This window comes from Pseudopipra pipra, chromosome 2, assembly GCF_036250125.1.
Source record: "Pseudopipra pipra isolate bDixPip1 chromosome 2, bDixPip1.hap1, whole genome shotgun sequence".
Taxonomy (NCBI): Eukaryota; Metazoa; Chordata; class Aves; order Passeriformes; family Pipridae; genus Pseudopipra; species Pseudopipra pipra.
The window spans coordinates 65,757,049-65,768,476 of record NC_087550.1 but is presented as its reverse complement, the minus strand read 5'-3'; the positions used below and the strand labels follow the sequence as shown (position 1 = coordinate 65,768,476).

At 41.4% G+C, this 11,428-nt stretch overlaps 2 protein-coding genes and 1 long non-coding RNA gene across 16 annotated transcripts in view; 2 read left to right on the top strand and 1 right to left on the bottom strand.

Annotated features, from left to right (window-relative positions):
* The first annotated feature begins 500 nt into the window (after positions 1-500).
* Positions 501-2,992, top strand: LOC135409815 (uncharacterized). Its single transcript, XR_010428371.1, has 3 exons — positions 501-544; positions 2,233-2,269; positions 2,686-2,992. It is a non-coding gene; the product is annotated as an uncharacterized LOC135409815 (long non-coding RNA).
* A 697-nt stretch (positions 2,993-3,689) lies between these two features.
* Positions 3,690-10,229, top strand: LOC135406864 (exosome complex component RRP43-like). Its single transcript, XM_064641377.1, has 9 exons — positions 3,690-3,762; positions 4,018-4,073; positions 4,618-4,663; positions 5,638-5,743; positions 5,823-5,868; positions 6,121-6,217; positions 6,773-6,893; positions 9,489-9,592; positions 10,017-10,229. Exons 1-9 carry the CDS (start codon positions 3,690-3,692, stop codon positions 10,130-10,132), a joined length of 765 nt encoding a protein of 254 aa, XP_064497447.1. The 3' UTR covers positions 10,133-10,229.
* The window catches only part of SUPT20H (SPT20 homolog, SAGA complex component), a 32,377-nt gene continuing 31,106 nt past the window's right edge, over positions 10,158-11,428 (bottom strand). For 10 of the 14 annotated variants that reach the window (XM_064645834.1, XM_064645839.1, XM_064645843.1 and 7 more), the window contains one exon: positions 10,158-10,674. In XM_064645834.1, the coding sequence (XP_064501904.1) occupies positions 10,537-10,674 (138 nt within the window). In that variant the 3' untranslated portion in view covers positions 10,158-10,536. The remainder of the gene's footprint in view (positions 10,675-11,428) is intronic. The other 4 variants (XM_064645836.1, XM_064645840.1, XM_064645847.1 and 1 more) reach the window with 2 other exon arrangements.

Here is an 11,428-nt window from a genome sequence, read left to right as displayed (position 1 = left end):
TGCCCGCACGGCTCTCGGTGCCACCCGCGCTGCCCCCAGCCTGGGCCAGCCCTGCCTGGGCCCGCCGCAGCCCCCCGGGACACCCCGGGAGGGCCAGGACCGCCGGGCAGCGCCCCCGCTCCGCACCGCGGGTGCGGGCAAGGGGCAGCTCCGCGCATCGCCCCCGCCACGGAGTCCCCCGGGCCCGCCATGTCCGCGGTGCGCGGCTCTCACCAGGACGAGGAGGAGGGCGGCGAGGGCCGCGGGCAGGGACGGGGCAGGGACAGGGGCAGGGACAGGGACAGGGGCAGGGACGGGGACGGCGGCAGCGCCGGCGTTATCGCCCGCGGCGGCGCGCGGGACCCGGTCGCGCGGCGGCAGCAAGGCGGAAGCGGCCGCCTCGCCGGGATCCGCTGGCGCCCCCCCGCGGCCGGGCCCCGCCAGCGCCGCCGCCCCGAGCGCCGCCGCCAAGGCCGGTCCTCCCGCAGAGCCCGCCGGGCGGGCCGGCCGCCAGGGGGCGCCACATGCGGGGCGGCGGCGGTGCCGCCATGGCGGCCGCCTTCAAGTAAGTGCCGGGTCTGGCGGCCGCGGTCCCGCCCGCCCCGCTCCGGGGGTCCCGCCCGCGGGCGAGGATCGCGGCAGAGCCGCCTGGGTCCCGCGGCGCCGCCGGGCCCCCCCCTGTGCTACTGCGCGCGCGAGGGGAGCGGGCTCGGCGCGGCCCCCGGGATGGGGTCGGTACTGAGGGGGCTGCGGGGCCCCGACGTGTGCGGGGGGCTGCTGAGCGAGCAGGGCACCCCCTTTCTTGCCGGGAAAGTGCCCGACAAAGCGCGGAACTCGGTGTGGCCCGGAGCTACCTGGTGTCACAGAATTGCAGAGTATCCCGAGTTGGATCCACAAGGACCACCGAGTCCAAGTCTTGGACCTGCGCAGGATACCCAGGTCACACCACATGTGACTTCTCACATCTGAGAGCGTTGTTCAAATCTTCTTGGACTCTCTCAGGCTTGATGCTGTGACCACTTCCCCGGGGAAGCCTCTTCCAGAACCCATCCACCCACTGCGTGAAGAACCTTTTCCTGACATCCACCCTAAACCTCCCCTGACACAGCTGATAGAATTACAAGGAAGTTAAAACTGTAGGGAATTCAGTGGCTTCCCATTTATAACTACTAGTTTTAGAATAGTAAAATGGTTTGGGTCAGAGGGGATCTTCAAAGATCATCTGATTCCAACCTCCCTGCCGTTGGCAGAACACCTTCCACTAGAGCAGATTACTCAGAGCCTCATCCAACCTGGCCTTGTTGAACACTTCCAGGGATGGGACATCCACAGCTTCTCTGGGCAGCCTATTCTAGTGTTCTTGCTTCTGTATTTATGTCTTAAATGCACAAAACACTGTTTAGTAAGTGCTTTTACATGAATTGGAAGAGAACAGGCCTTGTGTTGGGCTTCAGAAAACCAGTAGTACAGGACCAACATATGTGGAGCCAACAGGAACTAATTCATGCTTGCCATTTGTGTGTGATATCTCTATATGTTAGTTTGCATTTGGAAAACTTGCTTTTCCCTTTTATCTTTTTTTTTTGTTTTTTTTTTCCCTCCAGAAGTACTATTTTAACAAAACTGTGAATGCTTTGTTTAAGTGTTAACACTTTTATAAAAAAAAGGTGAGGGTTTTTTTCCATTAATCATCCCTGCTTAAAATACTAATACACGAAGACTGTTAGTAGTATGTAATTAATAAGGAGCATTAATTATTTCTCACCTGAAGCCTTGCACGAAGCATATTTTGTAATTTTATATTTTCTCAAAGATTCTAAGAAAAACTGTAGCATTTAAAATTGCTTTATACCATTTTGTACATCTGAATGTGGTCCTTGAACTAACATATTTCAGACACAGTTATAACATTATGCTTTCTGCATTTCTTGAAAACCATTCTATACCCTTCTGTCAGTAAACACTTCTTTTGATTTATAACTAATATTACTGAGGTGAAAACTTAGTAGTTTTTGTTAGGTATATGTACAGGCAGGTTCCTTGTAAGGAGGAGGCATTTTGGAACTGAATGTAGGAAAACATCTTAGACAGTTCAGAGTTTCCTCCTCTTTTTGTAACCATATTGCTAAGCAGCTTTGCCAGGCATCTTGCTTCTCAAATTATATGTTGTTGTGGGTTAGTGCTTGCTTATCTTTTTTTTTTGCTATCAGTTGCCTACTCAAGAGCTTGCATGTGAACTTCTCTTTCTTTTAGAACTGTGGAACCATTGGAATATTACAAAAGATTTTTGGTGAGTAAAATGTGAGATGCTTGTATAAATAGCTTATAATGAATTTTTTTTTTCTTGCGGTTCTTCAGATCTAACATGATGGAATATTATTTTAATTTCTGACTTAAGAGTCCAGTATTGTACAGCTTCTGCCTGATGGTATTTGAATGTTGCGGTTTTTTGGGGGTTGTTTTTTGTTCACTCTCTTTAGAGCTCCACTAGGTGGGGATGGAGGAGGGGAATTGCCTACGAAACCTGAACAATGCAGACAGGTGGAAACTCTCATTTTAAGTTACCAATGGGTCCTCATTCTTGGATGATATTCTGAATCTAGCCTGTAGTACTTACCTTTGAGACAATAAATCTATTGTTACATTTTCTAAATAAATTATAATAAAGGATATAATAAATTATAATAAGGGATTTTTTTTTTGCAGGCCTACAACCACAAACTACATATCAGTTGATGAAAAACCAGCTAGAGTGTGACCAAGTTTTCCCTAGCATTTTTGAGGCTGCATATTTCTGCTAAAAAGAATATTATTTTATATCAACTCCTATAGCATAAATATTACTGTATTATTTAATAAAATATGTTTTCTAATTTGAACTTTGTAATTTTTGTTTAGAAAGAGAACTGTCGACCTGATGGAAGGGAGTTAGGTGAATTCTGGGCAACCACTGTCAACATAGGCAAGTGCTTATTTGGGATAATAATAATAATAATGGGGGAGGTATTATTAATATCAGGTTATAATAGTGACCTTAATGACTTGCTTGATTTTCTTGGTGCTTGCTTTGAAACAAGGAAGAGAAAGGATTTTTATTTACTGTTTCAGCAAGCGTGAAAGAGAATGCATGGTACAGCAATATACTTTAACATCGTTTTCAGTCCTGATCCTAGGTTGATGTGCACAGTGTAATTACTCGGGTCTGCTCCTGTCCAGGTGTATGCAGCACAAATTAGGTGGTTGTGGAATCTTGTCTCTGTCTCAGGTCAGCAGCATATGTTATAGATGTGGAAGGCAGTGTCAAGGCATATGCTGACCAGCACAAAATTGATGCCTGAGCATCTTGGGAGGGACACTGAGTCGCGGCTTCTGCTGTGTTCTAAGCTTGGTAGGCAACTGACTCAAGCAGAGGCAAAATGAGCCAGTAAAGTGCCCTTGCTGCAAAGAAGCCAGTGCTATCCTGGGCTGCATTAGGCACAGCATTGCCAGCAGGTCAAGGGAGGTGATCTTGCTCTCTGCTCAGCACTGGTGAGGCCACACCTCGAGTGTTGTGTCCAATGCGGGGCAATGTATATAAGGGGGGGTGCGGAGAAGACAAAACCGGGTTCTGTTCATTAGTGCCCAGGGACAGAACTTAAGTCAATGGGCACAAGCTATAGCACAGGATGTTCCCTCTGAATATGATGAAACACTTTTTTACTGATGGAGGGATGGAGCGCTGGCACAGGTTGGCCAGAGAAGTTGTGGAGTTTCCTTCCTTGGAGATAATCAAAAGCCATCTGGGTACAGTTCTGGGCAACCAGCTCTAGGTGGCCCTCCTTCAGTAGGGGTGTTGGACCAGATGAGGTCCGGCTGTCTCAGCCTCAGCCATTCTATGTGATTGTCCCACTCTGGATTTGAGATGTTGCTTAGACTCTGTTTAGTATAAAATGATGGGACGTTAACAGTTTGTGAAGGCAGATGTTAATAATGCTCTTTGAATGAAAAATAGATTCTATTGAACAGTACTTTTTCTCTTCAGGTTCAATTACAACTAAGATGGTTCTGCCCTGGTGAAGTTAGGAAGTACCACGGTGATTTGTGGAGTGAAAGCAGTATGGTTGGCTTTTATTTTAATTTATCTGTTAGCTTAATCTGTGCATTGGTGTTTAGAATGAATCGCCCACAGAGTTACAATAATGTGCCAGTCAGACGCAATTACAGTTTTTCACCTGAGTTACTTTCAGACATGAAACTTAATATAGGAATTTAATTACCTAATCCTACCTGTATAGTCTGAGGACATGTATTTTTATGGTGCCCATCATGTAGGGGGAAAGATGTATACAAATACAAACTCTTTGTTATTTCTAGATAAAAGATATATAATTGAGAAGTTACTGAATATGGATCAATAAGTGCACTGGGGATTAGATGGCTAGACTGGTACATGCTTTGTAGCCTCAACTTTACTGTTGGCCCTCCATGAACTATGAGCCAAGTCACTGCATGCCCCTGTACTGAATTTTTCCATAGAAAATCTAAGACAAGGACTGATTAAAAATGGCTTTTGTAAATATCATTGTAATGATAACTGGTAAGAAAATGGCTATTTATGTATAGAATAACTGGAAAATCTCGTCTTTTTTGTTTCTTCAGGAACTTGCTGCACCTACAGCAGATTCTGCTAATAAGGGATGTATTGGTGAGTGTTTCAGCATGGATCTTGCTCAGGTCTTGTACTGCTTCAACTAAGACGCTGTAATGACAGATTGTGTTGTGAAGATTTCTTAAGAGAATGGATTTGGTAAAATTATATTTTCAAATTGACATCTAGGCAGTGATACTTCGAAAATTTTAGAATTCCCTCTGCTCTGCTTGTGAGTTTTTCATGTAAAAGTACTCTTTTATGCCTGATTCCAGGCCAGGTTGGAAACAGATCTGCAGCAGGGGCAAGTGTGTATATTAAGAGGGGGAAAGTAGTTAATCTATAAGAGATTGTGGCATGAAAGGTTGGGCAAAGGCACGTTAACTCCAGTTTTGAAGTCCCAGTAGGCAAAAAATGCAACTCTTAAAAAAATAAACCCTGTTTATTTCTCAGAAAACTGTAAAAGTCGCGGGAGTACCTCCCTGCTCCTGTTCGGAGTTTCTTTGGAAATAAAATAGTTCTGTGGAACTGAGAGGTTAGACCAAATCCCTTTTTTGCAAGGCATCTCCAAAGTATGTTGTTTTCAGTGAGCTTGGGTTTTTTTCCCAAATGTTTATGCATGTTTTTGCTTCAAGTTTAAAGCATCAGTTTTTAATGGATGATGAAAAACAGATAGCATACTGGTCAAGTCAGGCAGTGGGATGAAAATATTGCTGCTTCCTGATCTACTGAAGAGTGCCTAACACTTCAAGAAGAGTTTGTGTGGGGTTGTGATAGTCATAGCAGGATTATAAATAGAATATGGTAGTTAGGATTATATGTTTTTCCATGAAATATATATTTTCTATATACAGAGTACTACAAGTTCTTTAATATCGACTCATGCATAACTTTAGTTTTGAAGGGAGTAGGGAGGCTTGATTGAAAAATGTTTGGTCTTGCCTTGCATTTGAAGTACATAAAATGGTATTAAGAGTGACTGTTGTCATATCTGTTTTTGATATCCAGTTGCCTGCTTTTTTGATACCTAGTACCAAATGTAGAGCTGCCATCCCTCTGTTCAGAGAGGTTTCGCTCTGGACCACCTGGTAAAGAGGCTCAAGCAGTGAGCCAGTTCATTGCAGATGTGATTGAAAAGTAAGAACCATCTTAGTGCATTTAAAACACAGACAACAACAGTTTTCTGTTTCCTGGCTTATTCTCTGATCTTATTTAGTTCACAGATGATAGTGAAAGAAGATCTGTGTATTGCAAATGGCAAGGTAAGTTGTATATAGAAGTGAAGAGGGGGATACTAACAAGATCTCAGTAATGAGATGTAAAAGAAGGTATCTGGGGTTATAGGTTGTTCTGTTGTTCTGCTTTTCAGTCTTCATAGCTTGGTTTGCATCTGAAGTGTAAAAATTGCAAGATAGAAATCAGTATCTGTATTAAATGTGGCCAGAATTTTCTTGCATATTGCACCATTTGCTTAGCTGCTGTGATATCTCACATGCGCAAACCTTTTTTGATAGCTTGCTTGGGTGTTATACTGTGATATCATATGTCTGGACTATGATGGAAACCTTTTGGATGCCAGTGTCTTTGCTTTGTTAGCAGCATTAAAAAATGGTAAGTCTTCCTTAGAGCAAGAAACATGTTCTGATTATTGTTGCTTGGAGAAATGCGTTAGTTTTGAACCATGATTAATAGGTAACTGGTTCACAGTCTGTTAGGACTGTTTGTTTCCTGTCATTTGAATGCTTAATTACTAAAACACAAAGTGGAAATGATGGTATGGGTGCCATAGGTGTGTAACACCTGGAGAGACTATATTCCTGGTTTTTATATGTCCAGTAGGCTTTTTGGGGAAAAAATACTTTTTGTTAAATATGACTCCAAACTATTTTAATTGCATGGTATTTTGGAAGTAGAAAATGCTTCTGTGCAAGGAGAAATGCTTCTGTTACTTTGAGGAGAAAAATCAAATACTTCCTTGAACAGGTAGTCCTAAGCTAAATACTTTGCTTGAAATCAAGAGTACCATTAACATAGCCGAAACTCTGATTGATTTTTGGTGGGTTAAAAGAACAGCTTAAATATTTCCAAGTAGTCTTGCACATCTTTAGGCCTGCTAAACCTAGCAATGTTTAATATTAGACCACTGTAATTTTTTTATCTCTTCAGTACAACTGCCATCGGTTATTATAAATGAAGAAACTGGTTTATCAGAAGTGAATTTAAAACAGAAGACTCCTTTGATTATCAGAAAGCATCCAGTTGCCACATCATTTGCTGTATTTGATGAGTAAGTTCATAACTGTTTTGTACTTACGGAAACAACTGTGTCTGTAAAAGTTTGAGTGAAAGACAGAGGATGCTACCAGTGATGCTTCTGCACTTCTAGTGATGAGTGTGCAGCCTCAGGCAGTGCTGTTTAACTTGTCTTAAATCCATGCCTCTCTTGTTGAACTGACCTGTAGTTCTGTGATATGAATGAGTATGCAGAACAAAACATATATAGCGTCTTCCTCTTACTTGAAGCAGAACTGTTCCCCAACCTAAAAGATATGCTTAAAAGTACGAGGTAGGTATTGTTTTAGGTTTTTGTAGTATCCATGAAATGAAACAATGTTACCAATGCAATTAATGTTTTAGAAGCCTATGTAAATAACTGATATAAAAGATGGTAGTTTTTGAACAGCTTATACTAATGATGTCTCCCTGAAACAACATCTCAGCCTTGGCCATATTGATCACCATAACTGGTCTACTCTGGCCTCCAATCGGGAGGCCTGGAGACACACCATCTATAACGCAGCTGTCTCCTTTGAGAACACACACAGGATCACTCTCGAGGAGAAAAGGCAACGCAGAAAGAACCGTGTCTTGCAGAATACACCACCTAAGGAGTCTTTCTATTGTGCCTTTTGCAGTCGGATATGTCTGTCACATATTGGCCTCATAAGCCACCAGCGTGCCTGCAACAAATGTGGATAGAGCCTTCCCAAATCCTTGTTCGCGAAGCCTAGACATGACTGACTGACTGACTGACTAATGATGTAGTCAACAGAGCAGGTAAGAAGTAAGTCCAGTTAGAACATAACCTCTGGATAACTGAAAATATAATTACCCAAGATGAATTATGACCAGCATTCTTAAGTCATTGTTCGTATAGGAAAATAATTGAATTATGAGATTTCAAAATAATCACATCTGATAATTTACTCCTCACCTGAAATTGTTTAGTGGGTCTTCATTAGTCCAAGTATGTTAAGGATATTTTCTGCTGCTGTTTAGAAGAAATGCAGTCATTTCTGGTGGCATCCATTTGAAAGCAGAAAATGACAAGAAGGACAGTGCTCACTGCACTATGTAAGATTTAGCTCTATTTAGAGATATCCGTGATTTATGGCACATTAATCTGTATTCACAGAAGTGATTAGCAGGGCCTTTCACTCAAATAAGCGATAGGGTGGGGAAAGCAATTAACTCAGATGTTGACCAAGTGATTACCAAAATGAACCAGAACACCATTTTATCAGTACTTTAGAGTGCCTGTGTTAATTGCTTTAATACCAGTTCTGATGGGTGTGAAGTTTGATGTAGACTGAAAGTGAGAGAGGTTGGGTAACATACCAGACAGACACACAAATCACACTTACCTACACACAGATGAAAAAATTGCCTTTGTAAGAAAGCTTTCCATGCATGTCTTGGGCTTTGTTTCCTTCACCGAAATCAACTGTTGCATCAAACAAGCTACTTAAGTCTCCCTTGAGCTCCTAAAACTAAATATCGAGGGGGTGTGTGCCTATGTTGTGTGGTTTGTTTAATTCTCATTTATTAGTTCTACAGCTGTTGACACAGCCCTCTAAATAAAATGCTTTACATACTCTGGCATTCAGAGGCATTTTTATTCTGTATAAAAGCCCTCCTTAAATAAATAAAACTTGTAGGTTACTGGATAGTGCAGCCATGGGTGAGGAGCACTGGTGCAGAATGTGGTGCAGCTCCACAGCTGGCTCCAGCTGGGGTGTTGACTTGTACATAAAAAATAAATGATGCATTGAACTCTTCACATCTCCCTGCATCACACAAAGGGCTGATGTGTCACAGTGCATGCGGTTAGACTTCAAAAAGCAGCATTTTTGAACAGCGTAGCTAAGGACTTATGTTTTTGTTACTACTGCTATTAAATGGCAATCTGAAATATTGGTGAGGTTTTAAAGTTCAGCTTTAAGTTCAAGTTTTATTTGTTGAACAAAGTTGGCTTATAGTTAGATCCTCTTTTCTTTCCATTGATTTTGCTCTATTTTTAACTTAAATGGCTCAAAAATAAGAGTAATCTCTCAAAGATATGCATCATGTGATGTATGACAAGTTTATTTTGGATGCCTTAAGGACAGTCAAACACCCTGTAAATCTGTTTTTTTAACCATTCCCAGGCTGAGTGATATTAGAGTTCTCTGACAAGAAACTGAGAACTACTTTGGTGAACTTACCATTGGAAATGAGTTTTGCATTAAGGTGGAGATTAGTGCAGCCCACACCCCGTATCAGCCTTCGTGTAACTACAAAATAAGTGACTGCAACCTTCAAATGGCAGTTTAGTGGCATTTTCCTGCAAGACACGGATGTCACAAATCTAGGAAACTTTAGGCATAAAGCTGCATTTTCAATAGACATATGCACTTGATTATGTGGAATTTCCCATATTTTTTGACTTTTTAATTTTTTTAAAATTGGTGCACTTTCCTAAGAAAACAGGTAAGCCTGGGCACTAAATCCAGCTGCAAGTATTTTGTAAGACTACAGTAAAAATTAGTGTTACGTGTATTTTGCAATAATGTTAATGAAGCAATATGTACAAACATGTCTGCATGCGTTTTGCTTTCACAAGCACAGTACTCGTTGATCCAACTGCTGAAGAAGAAGATTTAGCAACTGGAACAGTAACCATTGTCACTGATGAGGACGGCAGATTATGTTCTGTCCATAAACCAGCTACTTCCAAACTTATTACAAAGAAATCTATGGAGATGATAATGTTTAGGTCAAGAAAAGACTATGTATCTGCTTTGTTTTGTAAGATTTGGGTGCTTTATAGTAATGGAGTGCCTGTTCAAGTACTCATTAAATTACTTGCTCTTGAAAATAGTTTTTAAGATGGTGGCATGACTGAAGTTCAAAAAGAAGTCACAGCTTGACCTACATACAGTAGAGGACAGATATTGAGCATGTCTCCTGTTACAGCTCCAGTTTGTTTCCGTTATCTTTGCCTGAGGCTAGAGCTGGGAAAGCTGCATGTTCCCTATGAAAGGTGTTGCTCATGAGAATTACTGTATTAATACTCTTATTTGGAAATCACATTTAGAGATACATAACTGAAGTATAAGTAGAAAATCAAATTGTTCCCTTTAATTTTTAGGTGGAAGTCTTCTTACAGGAGCCAAGCTTCAGGACTGTATCACCAGAGCAATTACAAGACACAAAGAAGTAAAGAAGTTGATAGACAAAGTAATAAAAAGTATAATGCCCAAGTGAACAAAAGGAGAGAGCTTTTCAAAAATGGATTTGTAAAAATTGTATTTGTTACAGTGTTCACAAACCTTTTATACTAAATAAACAAATACCAATACTAGCTTTACAAAGTTCATTTTTTCTAAAATGTTTTTCACCCTATGTACAGAGCTGTTGAGTGGTAAAAAATACAAGATAAAACATTCTGTTAAAAAATTGACTTAAGGAAACCAGATCCTAGCTGCTTTATAGATGAAATTTCTAGGTTCTGTAGGGCTGGCTTCCAAAATCAGTTCATTTTTTTTAGTGTAATGTCAAAAGTTAATTTTCCCACCAGTAATAAAAAACACTGATTTAACTTTAAGCTTTCTCCTTATTAATCTGAAAAAAATCCCCTTTGAACCAATTTTTTGGGGAGGAGGCAAGTCTCATGATTTTGGAGGGGCCGGTGTGCCTCTTTTCCTTTTACTTTTTGAGTGGCTGCCTGAATGCTGTTGATGATGCAGGTGAGCTGCTTGTGCTGCTGCCGTTGCCATAGCCATTTGATGCTGCAAGAATCGCAACTGCTGCCATGAAGGAGAAGGAGGAGAAAAAGCTTGTTAGTGTTGACTATAAAGCTTTCATGTCAGGAAGAATGAGAGGAAGGTGGGGGGGAGAGGGGAAGGTAGAAAAATGAGGAAGCACCAGGTTGACCAAAGGAATACACCATGTACTGGGGCAGTGGGTACAGTCAAGCAGCACCAGTGGCACAGAAACCTGCTGAGGGCACAGCTATCATTTTATATGTGTATGTGCCCAGCCTTGTTTCTTTGCCTTCTCTCCATTGCAGTAACTTCAGTAACTCAGCAACTTCTGTGAATATTTGGGTCACATAGTACATTTTTAACATATTACCTTCTCAGTGTATGCATCGTATGTATTTTCTGTATATATTACAAAGAGGGGACCATGTGCTGAAAAAATATTAAAATATTTTCATAAAGCATCTGGATGACAGAATGGTAAAAGGAATGCTTCGTAGAGCTGTTGCTTCCACATGCTGATTGTAGCAGTGCTGCATTTGAACTTGCAGGTGCTTACATTCATGCCATTTTAAAATCTATTGGCACCTGGCAAAGCTGATTTAGATATGTGCCACAAGCACCCCTTGAATGTTTTTGTATCAGGAAGGTGGATGGCTTAAATGAATAAAAATAAATTCAGTGCTCCAAGCTGAGATAACCACAGATTATAAATCTTGCATGATGGTTTGCCAAATTCATGTTTGTTTGTTTTTTGTAATTTGTGAGACCATAGTGACATTAGTTAAAGAAGTCAAAA